General features: G+C 30.1%; 1 protein-coding gene across 2 annotated transcripts; it reads right to left on the bottom strand.

Moving 5' to 3' along the window:
• Positions 1-6,262: 6,262 nt before the first annotated feature.
• Positions 6,263-13,492, bottom strand: LOC109812308 (UDP-glucuronate:xylan alpha-glucuronosyltransferase 2). Of its 2 annotated transcripts, none has more exons than XM_020376242.3 (5): positions 13,095-13,492; positions 11,291-11,682; positions 10,867-11,108; positions 7,682-8,204; positions 6,263-6,937 (listed from the first exon to the last, which is right to left on the bottom strand). In XM_020376242.3, the coding sequence occupies exons 1-5, from the start codon at positions 13,284-13,286 to the stop codon at positions 6,502-6,504; spliced, it is 1,785 nt and encodes a 594-aa protein (XP_020231831.2). In that variant the 5' UTR covers positions 13,287-13,492; the 3' UTR covers positions 6,263-6,501. The 2 variants fall into 2 exon arrangements, with proteins under 2 accessions (XP_020231831.2, XP_020231833.2); XM_020376244.3 differs by having other exon boundaries at positions 13,090-13,228.
• Positions 13,493-18,390: the final 4,898 nt, after the last annotated feature.

Raw genomic sequence — 18,390 nt, forward strand, 5'->3', positions numbered from 1 at the left:
CATATTTATAATTATATTTTTAACTTATGATAACTTTATTTTTAAATAAAATTTTATATTTAAATTTTAAATTAGTATTTTATTAATGGTTGATAATTACAAAATAAAACAAGGATAAATACATTTTTTGAATTTTATATCTTAGATTTAAGATGAATAAATATATTAAGTTAATTAATAACTTATTTAAAATGTTAAAATTTAATTTATAAAAATAATATTTTGAAAGAGAAGGGTTATAATAACATCGGTGTAACTTTTACTAAGTATTACATCACTCAATAACTTTATATTAAATTTGAATTTTATAAATTCAACCGTTAGATTGAAAGTTGTTTTTTCTTAGATCATATATACAGAATCTTATATGAATTCAAGATAATTTGATACTTCATTCTTGTAAAACAAAATTGACGTAATATATACATTTCAAATAAAATATGAGCACTTTGATTACTTTTAAATTGTTGTTCAATTTTAACAAAAATTGATATAAACATATAAAGTGATATGAACTTTCAATCTATCGGTTGGATTTACAAAATTCACATTTAATATAAATTTATTGAGCGGTGTAATACTTAGTAAAAGTTATACCAGTGTTATTATAACCCTTCTCATTTTAAAATATATAAATTATTACTTAAACTTTTAAATTTATAATAAATAATTTAAATTGTATCATAAAATTAATTTTAAATAGAAATAAGTAGATTGTTAATTATAAAAGTAAGTATATATATAAATAAAGATTAATTAAATATAATATAATTATTATTAGTAATATAATTATTATATATATTATTATATATTTATAACGGTCTGGATATACTAAAATGATAAGGATCCAAAAATAATATAAGTATGAGATTAGATAGTTGAGGATGACTGAATTAATTTGTACTACTTATACTAACAACATGCATTTGCTTTTCAGTAGCTTATCTCATAAGAATTTCACAGTTAAGCATGCTTGACTTGGAGTAATATAGGGATGGGTGACCTTCTGAGAAGTTTCCAAAAATTGTGTAATTAAGGACAAAACATACTAAAAACTTAAGTATTGTGAAATAAAATCCTTAAGAGGCCAAATATGAGTGGTTCATAGCGACCAAATTTGCGATGTCTATAAAATTTAATAAAATAAAAAATAAATATTTAGCGACCGATTTATTCGGTCACTAATTTGGTCTCATACATTTCAGTGACCAAAATCATTTCAACCATTTAGCGACTGAATTAGCGACCAAAATTTTTGGTCGATAAATAGCGACCGAAAATTTTTTCGTCGCTAAATAACTTAGCGACTAGGGTTTTAGCGACTGATTAAATTCGGTTGCTAAGGTAAATAGCGACCGATTTTTGCAATTTAGCGACCAATTTTAGTGGTCGCTAAATTGCATATTTTTTGTAGTATAGGTAAGAGGATAGATCCACAAAACAATCATCATTGCAAAAAGAACATCCTCCCCACTTATCTCAAATTCGTGGAGACTTCACTTACTAATGAGAACATAACTAAGGACAAAGACCATGAAGCACTTGGAGGACCTATGACAAGGGCAACGGCTAAGAAAGCAAATGAAGCTCTGCAACAAGTGTTGGAAACTATTCTTGAAATTAGCCCTAACTTAGAAAATTTGAAGCCTAAAATGATGAATTGCATCATGGCAAATGAAGACCAAGTAGAGCCTTTCTTAATGGGCCTTTAAGGGTGGTTTATTTAGCATTATGTTAATTAAATTAAAGCCCAAAAATAGGTTTGTGTTAGCTGACCAATTTAGATGGACTATTTTTTGATTTGTATTAATCTTTTCAATTGCACCTTTAGGGAAGTTACAAACTTCACATTTAATGATAGTGCTTAGTTTACTTTTAATTTTTGTTTTCAAAACTTATTTTGTGAGAATGATTCTCCTAGGTTCTTCTTTGAACCAATTTCAGAGATTTATCAAAGGATCTTCCATTACCTTTGTGTGACATCTCAAATTGGCTTATCTTCCTTCCAAGGAAGTGGCACCAACACCATCCACTTATGTCCTGTCCAGAATATTTCACTAAAACTACCACCAACAACCTTTTTTTCTTTTTAATAACCCAACTCAGCCAACCATTCTCCTTTTTGATTGACTCCTAATTCATCCGTCCAAGAAGGGAAACAATTTTCTATCCCCATCAATTCTAACCCTAGCCCACACCTAGCACAACCATTATCCATTTTCTTCCTAAATTCTGAGTTTAATCTAATAAACCATAAATTCTAGCAAGCACAATCCTATTTGTTAATAGGATTTCCATCATTTACTTTATTACTTTGGTTGTTACCAAATACCTAATTTTGTTACACTCGACCGTTATAAAAGATATGTTGAGAAATAGGTAACCACCAAAGGAGATATTCAATTTACAAATAAGGCTTCATCACTTATAAAAAGGGGGACATGTATCATTTTTATTCATATATACTCTCATTAACGAGACCTCTTTTAACTTAGGCATCATAATCATTTTTACAAGTATCTCACCACCAACATTGAGGAGTGAAGCTTCACATCAACATAATGGGACACTTCCATGTTTGATAAGAATAATTTCTATGTATAAATTATGAATAACAATAAATATATCAATTTTTTTATACTATTTTACCAAAATAGTCCACCCTTTCAATAAATGTATTATTTTTAATATATTTCTTTTTTATGTGCATTCTCTTGTTTCAGTGTCTCTTGTATATTTTTTGAATCACTAAGTTTCCTTATATAGGTCCTTTAAAGAAGATGATCGTTGCAAATCTTCGAGTTTCTCTCACATGATTTGCTTCACCTGTCTTCATGTTTTTCTATTTGAAAGAGAAGTGTTTGTTGGTGAAATAAATGTTTGTATTAAATGCTTTTACCAAAGTGTCACTTCTTTTATGATCAAAGAAGTTGTTTATCACCTATTAGGTTAACATAGTTTTGAAACAACTTTAACTGTAACTTTTCATATTTGCATGGACTAGCTTGTCTTTTTTTTTTTTTAATGTAAATCATTTTTTCCTTCTTTTTTGTAAAGTATAGGTACCAATGAAGTATTTTTTAATTCAATCTATTAAGAAAACATTTAGACATAATCACTTTACTTTTAAAAGATTATAAATGATAAATATTTAATGCATATCTCTCTTTATAAATAAAGCTCTATCTTAGTTAGCAAAAGTAACAAGATCGTCTTAGTGCAACTTTTGTCTTAAATTTGTCTTATTGAAAAGTTGTGTCTTATTAGAAGATTTGTCTTAGTCATTTTGAAAACTTTTATATTGATCGAAAACCTCTTTATTTGTTGACAACAAAACTTTAAAACTAAAGGGATCTAAGATTGTCTTTTAACCTAACAAAAGGAAAGGGAATGCCTAATTGCTATTAGGGAGAGGTAGTATCTACTACAACATATATGTTGAACAAATGTCCTACAAGGAGACTGAGGATAGTGACTCCCGATGAAGCATAGAATGGGCATAAAGCAAGTGTTAATCATCTAGAAATTTTTTGTTCCTGGTGTTACAAGCACATTTTGGATCAGAAGAGGGAAAAGTTGGATGACAAAAGTAAAACACTTATTTTAATTGGTTATCACCCAACAAGAGTGTACAAGTTGTACAATTCAAGTCAAAAGTAGAGGTTCTTATTAGTTGAGATATTGTTGTGGATGAGACAACATCACACTAATGTTCAACTTGATCTTGAAGGGGATGACTAAGTTGAACTCAATACTTTAGTTCTTACTACGCAACAACAAGAGAGAAGATTGTAGAGGTTGAGATTTCCATCAAGCAAACTTGTAGATCATGAAGTGTTTTCAAATGATGTTGTCTCGTCTGATGGTGAGCTAGTGCATTTGGCTTTCATGGAAAACTTAGAACCAATAAATTAAGAGCAGACTCTTAAGCAAAAAGGATGGTATGAATGGAGAAATTAAAGCTATAGAGAGGAATCATACATGGGAGCTTGTAGGTCCTCCAACTACAAAGTGACCAATTGATGTTAAGTAGGTGTTTAAGATGAAGTTGAAAGCAGATAGTTCAATTGCAAAACTTAAGGCAAGACTAGCTGCTAGAGGCTTTCATTAAAAGGATAAAATGGAATACCATGAGGTATTTGCTCAAATTGCAAGAATTGAAACAATTATGCTAGTAATTGTTATTACTAGTTCTAAAGATTGACCTTTGTTAATTTCAATTAGATGTAAAATTTGCATTTCTCAATGGTTCACTAGAGGAAGGGGTGTATGTGTTGTAGCCATCAGGATTTGAGGTGAAAGGAAGAGAACATGTATTATAAAGGTTGAGAAAAGCCTTGTATGGCTTGAAACAAGCCCCTCGGGCTTGAAACAAGAGAATGGATGCTTTTTTTGCACTAACAAGGGTTCTCAAAATGTTTAATTGAGTTTGGGATATATGTGAAGATGAAGAATGAATTTGATTTGATGCTAGTATGTTTGTATGTGGATATCCTTCTTGTTACAGACAATAATAACTTTGAAATTGAGGAATTCAAGGGGAGAATGAAGTCAAAATTTAAGATGACTAAATTGAAAATTCTTAATTACTTCCTTTGTTTGGAGGTTTCTTATACCAATATGAGTGTTTTCTGCATCAGAAAAAATATATCTCAGAGGTGCTAAAGAGGTTTTAGATGGAGAATTGCAATGAAGTAGTGACCTCAACTCAAACAAATGTGAAGTTGGTAAAAGGAGAAATAGAGAAATGTGTTGATGGCACATTGGATAAGCATATTGTGGGATCACTAAGATTTCTATGTAATAGAAGGCTTGGCATTAATTTTGTAGTTTGGTTGGTTAGCAAGTTCATAAATGATCCAAGAGTCTCACACATGGCTTCTGCCAAATGTATAAGGGAACATATGAGTATGGCATGTTATTTCCTAAGGGAAAAAAACAATATTTGGTAGAAATTGAAGCATTTTTAGATTTTGACTAATGTGGAGACAAGATGGACAAAAATAGTACTTTTGGTTATTTGTTTCATTTTATGAATTCACCAATTTCTTGGTGTTCGAATAAGCAAAGTGTGGTTGCTCTATCTTCTTATGAGGCATAGTATATAGCTTCCTCACATGTAGCATGTCAAATTTTATGGTTGGAATCATTGCTTGAAGTGTTGAAGATCAAGTACAAGAAACCAATATAGTTGTTTGTTGATAACAAGTCATCTATAAGCTTAGACAAGAATCTAATTGCACGTGGAAGAAACAAGCATATAGAGGCCAAGTTTCATTTCTTGAAAGATCAAGTGAACAAAGGAAAACTAAAGTTGGTCTATTTTTGTATTGAGTTATAGGTTGAAGATGTTTTTACTAAACCATTGAAGACATACAAATTCAAGGAGTTAAGAGGAGATGTTAGGAGTTGTGTCCATGAAACATTTGAATTAAAGTGGAGTGTTGAGTATTGCAATTCAAATATATAGTGTATATGTATCATTTATATGTATAATTTGTGTGATTAATTGCACATATAGTTTGAAAATTTAGTCTGTACATATATCATTTGTATGTGTAGTCTGAAGATTTAGTTTGTACATATATAATTTGATGGTACAGTTTACATGTATCATATGGATACCTTAATCTGTTAGTGTTATGTGTTTGCATCATCTGTAAATACATGTTTATATTACTGTTCATTAATAAGATGGATGAGTAATAATGTGTAATACATGAGTGTAAGAATAAACTTTTTCTCTACTTAAATTTCACTCATTGCTCTCTATTATGAGTGTATGTATATTTTTGTGTATGTCATTTTCAATAATTTATACAATAATTATCTTAGCCTATAATGATAAAGTGATATTGATAAAGGGATTCCAAACTTATGACACCATAAGAATTAAGAAAGAGAAATAAACATGCAACATAGCGAAGTTCTGATTATATATAAAGAGAAAAACTTAGTTGCATTTAATATAAATTATTTGTTTGAGTTTTATTTAGATTTATTTTAAATCAACCTACATTGAGTATAACTTTGTATAAGTAGTTCGGAGTAGCATTGCAGAGACAATAGTAACAGAATTATTCAATCCGAGTTTTGATCAAAACTATCCCGGTCTAAAACATTAACCAAACCCGCAATTATACTATCTTCTACTCTTTTTCCCCCTTTGACGTAAATTTTAAAGTTAGTTGATGCAAACATGTGCCAAAGGAATCGATCCATAAAAATTAAAGGGAAAAAGCGAAAAAGAATCGAGGAATCATGATCGGCTAAAACAGTGTAATAATGAATTCCTTTTTATTATTTTGGTTTCCATTATTGGCTAACCAAAAATGTATTGCTGTACCCTTTCCACGCAAATAAATAAATAAATAAAGTGCACGGCAAAAGCATCTGTGTAAGTAAAATGAGAAAGTGAAAGAAAAAGAAAAACCCCAAATGAAAATTAGAAAAAAGAAAAAAAAAGAATGTGGTATAACTAGAAAGAAGGTAGTTAATGATCTAATCCATGAGAAGAGAGCCGGATCTCCTGGGGTCGGTAACATTGATGTTCCAATGCATATCAGGTAAGGCCAACTTGCGAGCCTTCCTCCTTTCCCAGTTCAACTCGGTCCTTCGGTTTCTGGTCAAGCGGCAGAGACTCTGCAAGCGGTGGTCCATGGCATCGTGGACCTTCCACCAGCGTCGGTGCGCCACGTCGCTGGCGTAGACCCTCTGATCCTCTACGTCCCAGTTGCAGTCGTAGTCCCTGTAGCAGTGCCAGGGCTTCAGCCCCAGGTAGTGAATCGCGTACAGTTTCGGAGGCTCCGCGCCGAACAGCGCGTTCTTCACACTCGCCTCCAGTGTTGTGTTGGCCCAGAAGTTCTTCAAGAAGTTCACTCGCCGCGGAAGCCTGTGCCACCACACGAACATCTCGTTCAGGAATCCCTGGTCACCACTGTAAAACAATATGTGAATACTGAATAGTAATACATGTACGTAGAAATATTAACCTTATAAATTTTATAGATTCTTATAAAGCTTATTAATCAAAGTAAAATAAATTAGTTTCTAAATATTTTCATAAACTATTATAACTGATTTGTGAAATTAAGTTAGCTTATAAATATAGCTGTTAAAATTGGACTAGACTAGAGTATTGTTTGACATGTTGGTCCATTAGATTAAGTCAAATTCTTTATTTTAGGTCTAAATAAGTCTAAAAATGAGAAACCGTATCAAAACACATTTTTAGTGTAGTTGAGTAATGTTGCAAACACTATCTTTAACACACTTTTGCTAATAATCTCTAGATTGAAATTATATACAAAATTCATAAAATTTATAATTTTTAATAAATTTTAACTAATAATAAAAATATATCACTAATATTCCTCCATTTTAAATTTACATTTATCAACTGGTTCACCAAATACTTTTAATTAAATCAGTAAGTTAATTTGTAAGTTTCTAATTTATATCTTACAAACTTTCAACCAGCATAAAAACCTCCAACTAAATGTAATTTTACTAAAGACATCAAACACTCAAAATTAAGAAACAGAAATCAGTAAATTTTCATGAAAGAATTTATCATATACGTAAGCCCGAACTCTGATAGAGTGCAATTACTTGTCGTGATTGTAATTTCCATAAATTAAATAATTATAAACTGATAGGAAGTATTAGTAATTTTACGTACCCGTTGTAGGAGATGACGTCGTAGCGACGCGCCATGAGAACATCGAAGGTGCAGTTGGAGGGCTCAAGGACCATGATGCCGGAGTTAAAGATGGATTGGTCGTTGCCGGTGGCGGACATCTGAGGAAAGTGGAAGAGGATGTCGAGGTTGCGGAGGACGATGATGTCGGCGTCTATGAATATGACTTTGTGGTAATCGGTGAGCTGCCACAAGCGAAACTTGCTGTAGTTATACTCGTTGTAGGTGCCGTTCTCCGCGCGTGGGTTTCGGATCCGGGTGATGAGTCGGATCTGCCAGCCGGAGAGCTCGAGCGCGCGGCGCTTCGCGGCGGAGATGGAGCTGTCGAGGAGGAGGACTAGGTCGCGTTTGGTTCCGCTTTGGAGGAGCGTCTGCGCCAGCGTTATTGCGCCGCAGACGTAACCTTCCGAGGAATGGAGCACCGTCGCGTAGGCCTCGCGTTTTGCTCTCGCTTCGCTTCGGACGCTTTCTTCCAGGTTCGACGTGTCGTACACCGTGTCGATCCCTGAAAATTCCAACCAAAATTTACACCTTTTTTTTTAATAAATAATTTTTCAAAGAAATAAGAAAAAAATTGTGAAAAATAAATGAATGTCGTGATTTAAAAATTTACTACTTCATTTGATATCTGAATTTTATGGTCATTTTTAATTAAATTTCTAAAGTAAAAAAATTACAATTAAATCTTAGTATTATTATTATTATTATATTTTTATAATGTAATTTTGAAGTTAGAAATTTGACTATAGTTCATGAAATTTCACAATAATATTTGTTATATTCTCATATTTAAAAAATTACATCATATTGCGATTTCTTATCATTATCTATAATATTATATTTTAATTTTACACATAAAAATTCTCTTATTAAAAAATTTTAACATATAGGGATGAAGACTTATATGTATGAAAGATGAAATGAAATAATAATTTAATATATTTTTATATAAAAAAAATAATCTAATGCATTTGTTTAAATATAAAGATATAAACAATATTATGGGAAATTTTATAGATTGTAGATGAATTTTAATTTTTAATTCTATGGACTAAATCATAAAAATATTTATAAAAATTTTTAGTTAAAAAATTTTAACAAAAGAGGCATCGAATAATATATTAAACCTAATTTAAAAAAGAAAAATTCTTTTGAACACCTCAATTAATATGACAACCGATTAGTATTCACATTAATACGTAATACATGTGGGGTTTAGCTAGTATAAAATATAGCAAGTAACTTCGAATAATATATTAAACCTAATTTTAAAAAAAAAATCCTCATGAACACCTCAATTAATATGACAAACGATTAATATTCACATTAATAACGTAATACAAATGGGTTAGCCAGAATAAAATATTGCAAGTGACCTAGTGTAGGGTATGTAGCAATAATGTGTTCGCGACATTTTCCTATAAGGGAATATACGCTTGACCCTTTGATAAGGTCATATATAAAATCTTATTTTATTTTATGATTTTATAAAATTCTTAAGTGGGTGAAAAGTTGAAAGCTAAATGGCAACCAACTTTGATTGTAACACGGGGAAAGGATTTCTTAAAACACGATACTCTTGGTACACAAGGAAATTGAAGATATATATTGTAACTAGCATGTATATGTTGATAAAATAAAGAAACAAAAGTTCATCCTAAACTTAGAAGTAACATTGAGGTAGCTATCTAGTAAAGTGGTTAGTTCACATCTCATAAAATAATATGGTGGTTATCAATTGTTTAGCACAAATAAAATTTGCTTGCTTACGCCACAAATTTTTAAAAAATAAAAGTTGTACCATATATAATTTTGACCGTCCCTCACACCGACAAAAAAATAAGAACTTTTCGGGCAATTTCCATTTTAAACTCAATAAACCGCATACAATATGATTAACGGTTAGACTATATATGTCACGGGGACGATTGCTAATGATGACCCAAATTTAAGATTAAAAGAAGTGATAACTTTATTTTTAAGCTACTAATTATTAACCTTTTCTTTTTAAATCTCCTCTAAACTCAGTAATATATAAAGTAATATCACAATTATACTTTTCCAATTTTTATATACTTGAATAATTTGTACCATCTATTTTTGACAAAAAAAAAGTTTTTCATCATTTTATACATCTCTTCCTATGCATAAATCAGGACAACTTTGTGGAAAAAAAAATCCATTATGTTCAACTTCATATGGGACAAATTGAAGTTGAAGGAAGAAGAGATGAAGAAAAAAAAGAGTAAAAAGAAAAATAATAAAAATAAGATGTGATGTGAAAAATAAGATGAAAAATAAATAAATATATATTTATAAATACTCTTATTTTTATATAAAAAAAAATACTACCATGATCTGATTTGATATATATAATTTTTAAACGATTTTATCGATTAATCATTCTTATAAATATAAAATTTGAATTCAAAATTTTAAAATTTGAAAAATAAATAAAATATCAATTAATCTAATAAATATTAATAATTTTTAAATATTTTATTAAATAAAATATAAAATTGCGAAATGTTCCGATCCTTTAAGTATAATATAACCTTGATTGGTGGGTTAATATATGAAATTAATTGAATAGGTAAAGATGTACTTGATGGTCTGCTTCGATATTCATGTCTTCGAAAACAATTTTTAGAAGTTGTTAGGCATGCTTGATGTGAGGGTTTATCTAATTCACGTCTTGGAAAACAATTTCTAAAAGTTGTTAGGCATGCTTGATGTGAGGGTTTATCTAATTCATCATAAACTTCACCTAAAGTGTTATATATATAATAAATCATATAACTAATAACTATAAAATAAATCATGTCATATGACACAACCAAACCCCTGTACCTCAGTGGATAGAGTGTCTGTTTCCTAAGTATGATTACTATATTTTTACTTTTTAATTTGTGAATGCATGTATGCTTTTATGGTTCAATGCACACACTTATTTTGCAATAGAATCAAAACCCAGATAAAAAAAAAAAAAACAAAAAAAAAACATTTCAATTAGCTTATATAATCAATAACATTCATTACACAATTCATCATTTTAACTAGCTGAATTAATAATTACTAGTCACTTCATTTCACCTTTGCTTCATGCAACTCAGGCACAAACAACATAAACATGAACATATGAATGTGTAATTATTAATTAAGCATACCTTGTTCCCATAGAGGCAGAGCCAAATTGCAGGACCCCACAGGCAAAGAAATCTTCTGTTCCAATCTCTTCACATCAGCCTCATAATACCACCACTCACCCTCATGCTTAACCAAGTCATCGCATCGAAACAACTCCAGCATTGGCCTACACTTGCTCCACAAAACCACTTTTAACCTCCAATTCCAATCCTTCTTCCCTTTCTTCACTGCCAAATTCGCCGCAATAAGATGAACTTGTAACCTGAAAAAGAAAAAAAAAATGATCCGTAAACACCTATGCGCTATTAGACACCTAGAACAAAACAAAGAGGAAGTATAGATATTAATCTATCATAAATGATAAATACTGGATGAAAAATGTCAAGTTACGTGTTAAAGTTAAAAAAATGATGTGAATTTCGTATGTATATAATGTATTTTAACCTGAAAACGTCCCTTCCCCAGCCTTCTTCGGGGTATTTGCATGGCAACTTGGCCACGATCACGTCCATGTCTTCATATGTTGCGAATTCTGGCATTGGTATCTCGGGGCATGATGGAACATCGCTCTCTTCTTCCTCGTCTATCCATTCGGGAAATAAATCTGTCCAGTTGAAAAATTGTGACACCCTTTCGAAATAAACGTGGGTTGTTTCTCCAAGGTTGCTCCATTCACTCACATCATCTTCATGCATGTTCACCATTCCCATCTTCATTCCTCTCCCCATTTCAACAAAGAAGCTAGGCACCTCAATCTTAGTCGCGTTCTGCCTTGGCATCCGTAGTTTCAGTTGTGGTTCCTCCAATACTGCTTTCATCTTTATGCTTTTTTCTCCCTACAAGTTTCAACATATCATATACAAGTTATATATATTCATATACGCACATAAACATATGTATAACTTATCAAAACACTACCAAGTTTGAAAATCATATACAAGTTATATATATATATATATACACACAAATTATATGTTTACATGAAAATTAATTTTGTTATATCATTTCACTTAATAAGATTTATCTTGTTGACAAAGGCTAGTTTAGTATATTATACTTCCATCTGATAGGTCTCAGTCTACTAAAATGATCAATTCACATTTTTTTTGTTATAAAAATGAGGTAAAATTCAGAGGCAACCTACTACAACTGAGCATGGCACCATAGCCAATGACATGTTAAGTCAGGAAGGAGAAATCTATCTAAAGGATACATATTCCAAGTAGTTTTATCTAACCATAGCTATTTATTGAGGAGGGTTTATATATATATATATATATATATATATAGGGAGCATATCAAGTGAAAGAAAATTTATTATAAGAGATGAGAGGGTTAAAATATACCCTTAGATTAATGAGAGAAAATTTAGAATTTAATCAAGTGAGAGGAAATTAATCTAAGGGTTATATTTTAACTCTCTCATCTCTCATAATAAATTCCCTCTCACTTGATATGCTTTCTATATATATATATATATATATATATATATATATATATATATATATATATTCTCATTAATATAAGCTCTTAACTAATGAAATAACTAAATTAATTAGTGAGGGATAATTTTTTTTTTCATTCAAATTGATTTTAAGTGGGAATTGTATTTTAATTTTAAAGATTTTTACAATACTTTGAAATTATATTTTACAGTTATATATCAATTGTTAATAAATATAAGTCATTAAATAAATATAGAACAATACTTTAATTAAAATTAATCTTTAGTCATTTATTATTATTATTTTTGGAATTTTTTTATAGTCAATAAGTGTTTACTTTTTATAATATAACATAATTACTTATAACAAATTTTAAACATTAATAATACTTTTCTTACATAAATTCTTTCATTAATAAATTATCATTTATACTATTTTTTTTCTACACTCTTTAAATCATTTATTTGTGACTTTTATATTCTCATTATGTATAGGAAAGTTAATACTTATACAATATAATTTAAACTTGCAATATTATGTTCTTGTGGATTTTTCATGCAAATCAATTTCTTTTATGATTTTTGTAAGTTTGCATTCAATGTTTTTGTTTTTTTTTCAATGTGCTATGATTTTGACAAAAAGTATGATTACAGGATAAGACAGTGAGTGTACTAGAAGAAATGCGTTAGAAAATGTATTGTTATCATTCATCAACATCAACATATACTAGTTATAGCATAAGCAGAGCACACAAATAGAAGTTGGGGGAAGAAAGTAATACCATTAGAGTAGGCTCACCTTACCTTGTGATGGCACTCGCGCAAGGAGCACCTAACAAGGGAAGCTGCATTCTCGAAATACACTGAAGAAGATGGACGGAGAAGAAGGGTTGCATAAACAACCAGAAAGATTGCAAGACATACCAAATTGATTCTGATAACCAATGCTTTAGAGGGTGCTGTCTTCACCAACTTTTGAAGACTCAAAACTTCCATCCCCTGAGCAATAACGTTGCAACAGTGCCTCAAATGGAGGGGACCTGGACTATTTATGTAAATGAATACCCCACTAGGAAACTTAGATGAAGTTGTGGTTAAATATGATGATTAGTTTGAAGAGCAAGGATTTGGAAGGAGTTGTTGGAAAATTATGAGTAATTCTCAAAGCAAGACAGACCATTTATGTAGCTCCACTTGTCCTTTGGATGAATTAGAGGTGAAAGCAAAATCGCTTTGCTTATATTTCAGGTTTAATTAGTTGACACCTATGAATATTTCAAGACAAAATTCCAAAATGACAAAAATATCACAACACGTTTCTCTTGTTGTCCCTTAATCATTTAAGAACCAGACGCGATGGAGGGATAGAGTAGTAAAACAGCAATCTCAATAATACATTAGGCAAAGAAATATAAAATTGGAAAAAATGTGAAGAGCTGTTGAGCAAGCTCACCAACACCTAATCGGTTGCCCTGTCAATTTTGATTCCTACAAATGCAAATAAAGACCAAAGAGTTGCTTGTTCACAATATGTTAAACTTAACTCCACTAATTGCATATAAATAATATTCACAATATACCTTTTTTTTTTTCATGTCACACATAGGTAATTCGAGAACTCTATCTCACACATTAATTTTATTTCTAATAATGTGACTATTATCTATTCAATCAATTTATACATACGATAAAGATTGAATACATGTTTTTTTTTTCTTTATTCAAGAGACCGTCCTCACAGTGTGGCTTCATAGTATTAAAGTGATATATAAAATATGTTTATTATTAATTGAGGGCATATTTTGCACGACCATGAGATTGGTAGACTATCACATTTTTGTCCCCACGCAATCCTTTTGACGATTGGACTAACTGGGTTGGGCCAGGCCAGGCCAACCAATGGGACACCACCCTTCGACGTCCCTTCTCAGTCTCAACAACAAAATGGAACATCGAGTAGGTCAACTATGACTTTTATAGGACAATGATACATTACATTATTCTCTATGTATGGATTTGTTCCTTATTTATTAATATAATCTGCAAAAAGTGGACCAATCCATCGATGACCCAACACTCCCCAAACCGAAAGGGAGGTGCCTCAATATGACAATTGTCCTTCAACCATAAATTTTTGCTCTGCCAATAAAGTCTAACACAGACTATAAACACGTTGATCACAAGAGTTCGACTATTTGATTATATGTATAGAAAAAATATGATAAGAGCTCGATTATTTGATTATATGTATAGGAAAAATTTCATTGAGACAAAACCTAATTTCATAATTTCTATACTTTGGAAGATATTAGTTATCCGTTGGAGATATTTTAATGAAAAAAAAATGTTTGCGCCCGAACAACATCTTCCAAAAAGAAGAAAGGAAAAGAAACATATTCATGCAAAAATTTTAGAGTAAATTATGTTATTCTGTCTTAAGAGATAAAGATATTACACTATTCTCTTATGTTAAAATGTATAATTTGATATATGTAATTAACGTTGTTAATGTAAATTACATTTTTTTTTCATGAAAGATGTAAATATTATACTATCCATCACCTATTTATAAATATCAAATAAATTACATTTTTATTATTCCTTAAAGATATAAGTATTTTACTATCACTCTCTTGTTAATTTAATATCGTCAAATAGTACTCATTATAAGATTTCAAAATATATTTTTAATTTAATTATTTATCAAAGATATGTACTTTTAATTAAAATATATTTTAAAATATTTTTAATTCATTGTCATTCATTCACTTAATTAAAAAAATTATAATGTATATTTAAATTTAAATTAATTAAACTTAAAAAATTGTAAATATATAATTAATGTATTTATTAAAAAAATGTATATATTTAATATACATATTTTAACGTTATATTATTTAAATATAACAAATAATACCTTAATACTTATATATTAATTACCTTTGATATGTACAATTAATAATTATTATAAAAATATTATTTTTTAAATGTTTATAAAATATTACATTAACTACTAAATATTATCTTAATAATTATATTTAATTTTATTATACTTATATATATCCTTTTATTTATTGATATATAACTTTAAAAATATTCTGTAAAACTAATAATAATAATAATATTTTTTTAAAGATATATACTTAATTTTTGCAAAATTTATAATAAATTTTAAAATAATAATTAAATATATAAATCAAGAGATAAATTGTTAAAGTGTAAAATATATATTAATTAAAAATTGTTAAGGGAGGAAAAAATTTGTTTTAACATAAGAAGGGAGGGCGATGTAATATCTATATCTAGGAGCATTTTAGTCTAAAAGGTGTAACATCCTCTACCATACATGCTATCATAGAATTATAACTATTGGAATATAAGGAATAATTTCAAGATATAACTTTAATAAATAACATAATTTTCAAATTCTCTCGGATAGAGGTATCACATTTCAACAAAACCAAAGGAATAACCAAATAAATGTCTAGCAAAAGAAAATACATTATCAAGTCTAAAGCAAAGGCATGACTTAAAATAACCAACATAAAATATAAACTTCCAACCAATTCCTCGATGTCACATCCTATTAGAGCATACCTAATATAAGGCCTAAACCTTATCTTTGGTCTCATCATTCTCATAATAAGTTTTGCATGCAACCATACAACAAAACAACCCTAAAAGAAGAGGGGAGTGAGAAATATCCTATTTTGACTACCGGTGTAGGCTATGACTGGATAGCCACACACAACAAGTAACAAATATGCATTTTCATTTAAGATTAATAATAATCAAATACATCTTCCAATACTTACTCATTTTGGCATAAATCACATATTCACGATTCACATATATTCAAAATACAATTGTTATGTTTATGACAATGCAATTGACACATACAATCTAACTATATGCATGTGGCACCAGTAAAACGATTTCAATTGTTGTCTGAAGGTCAAATAAGAGTAGTCTAGGAGAACATGTTAGATTAAATCATCACAACACTCTATACTAGGAGGATATACACTAGGGCGCATTGGTATAACGATGCTAGCCAAGTTACACTCCATGCACATAATGGACGAAATTGGGGCTCCCAAACCTGGCTATCCTTAAGGTCATGAATCTCGAAACCTTTACAGAAAGGGGACCTCTCTTGAGATGACATATTTCACATTCTATGCATCACAAAACTATTGATGCACATGATGCATATGGAGAAAAGACAAACACTAGAAAGAGGATTGTATACTGTCTATCAAAAACTCATTTTTTTTTTCAAATAGTAAAGTAGTAACACTAACAATAAATAATGCACGAAAAGGGGTAGAGGAAACACACGGTAATTTTTATACTAGTTTGTTTCAACTACCAAGACTATATCTAATTCTCAATCAAACTAGATTCAGTTCTACTATCTTAAAAAAGATACAAATATTTTTTCAACAAACCACTTCTGGCTCAAATCTAAGTGTTCTTTGAATTGTCTCTTCAAGCAATCTACTCAAGTATTCTTTTAACATAAAGTCTCTCCAAGTTTCCACACCAAGTATTCTTTTATAATCAAGCCTCTCCAGGATTAAACGAGTTTTATTTTAAAAATAACCTTCTTCAGGCTCAAACAAGAATACTTTTACTAACAAACCTCTTTAGGCTCAAAATGAGTATTCTTTTAAAAAACAAGTCTCTCTAGGCTCAACCTTATGACAACAGTTATATATGGGTAAAATATTATAGATGCTGCTTCATCTTACAATCAAGATGTGATACAACCAATTAAGAACAATAAATTTATAGAAAGAATGAATGATAATTTGTACAAGGAGTTCATCTTTATAAAATCTTCTTCTTTCTGATTTTGAAGTTCCTTATATAGTAGCTCGGATGAAGATAACCGCCGTAAAAACTTAAAGGTTCCTCACAAACTTGCTTTGTCTTTCCTCAACACAAGTCCCTTGAGATGAGATAACAAGTGTCTGTTGAAGCATTAAATGCTTGCATTAATTTCATTTTACCAAATGATCACTTCTTATATGATCAAGGAGGCTACTTATTAGATTTAGGATACCAAATGGACTTTTTGTGGCATGTGTCAACAAAGAGTAGGTTCACCATTAACTTTTTCTAACTTTCTCCGTAATTTTAGGGATTCACCTATCCTTGTTTCTTGTGCAGAACATGACTTCATTCACTTTAATAGATTTGTGAGTTCCAATGAGCTTTCTTTGTTCGACCTGTTAAGAAATCAGTCAGTCATGCACAAAATAGTCATTACTCATTATAAATGATATGCATTTAAGACTTTATAAAATAAGATTGTATGCTTTGTCTGATGACATATTGTTTGTCTAAAAGTTTGTGTCTTATGTTTCATTTGCTTTGTATTTTGCAAAAATATTTTTCTTTTAGAAAAATGTTCTACTTGTTATCATTAAAACTTGGAAGCTTGAGGGATTCAAGATCTTCTGTTGACCTAATAATGCATGTCATACAATAGTTTATACATATTCATACTTTATACATTCATCATAACATACTCATTAATTTTCTCATATACTCAATTAAAACAATGCAACAAGTACAACTAGCTAGGCAATCTTGCTCAGACTTTCATACAAGTAAGTTAAACTTAAATGTCACATCATATGACCATCACTTAATCCACATGCAATACATCACATGTTCCATAACATAATCAACAGATAAATCTCACCATTGGATTCATACAAGTAATATTATTCAATACATTCATTCAATTGTCATATTCTTTTTCAATAGATTATAATACAATTACAATGAAACAAATATGTAGGAATAAGGTGACGCTTGATGTGGGGCACCCCCTATGCCTAAGGCGATCTAGGAAGATAGCACACTTCACTCTACGAAAGGATCGTGCCTGTTGCAACCCTCCCACGCCTAGTGAATTTGCAACAAGGAGCGCTACACAAGATTGAGGGTCAATCTTGCTACCCTATAGATAACTCGCACCCTAGAGTGAGGTTTCTCACTCTTCATTACCTCAATGGGTGCAGATCTCTAAGGTTGTCTCTAGTTGCCTCTAGTTCTCCAAACTCTTCAGAGTACAAAAGTGTGAATT

The sequence above is a fragment of the Cajanus cajan genome, chromosome 9 (assembly GCF_000230855.2).
Source record: "Cajanus cajan strain Asha chromosome 9, NIPB_CcT2T_4, whole genome shotgun sequence".
Classification (NCBI taxonomy): Eukaryota; Viridiplantae; Streptophyta; class Magnoliopsida; order Fabales; family Fabaceae; genus Cajanus; species Cajanus cajan.

Bases quoted from the DNA above. Each gene is read 5' to 3' on its own strand.
- LOC109812308 (XM_020376242.3), bottom strand. From the start codon at position 13,286: ATGGAAGTTTTGAGTCTTCAAAAGTTGGTGAAGACAGCACCCTCTAAA. The intron at 11,109-11,290 runs GTTAAAATACAT...TTTCTTTTTCAG, and splicing joins TGGGGAAGGGACGTTTTCAG to GTTACAAGTTCATCTTATTG. The intron at 6,938-7,681 runs GTACGTAAAATT...ATTGTTTTACAG, and splicing joins GACGTCATCTCCTACAACGG to TGGTGACCAGGGATTCCTGA.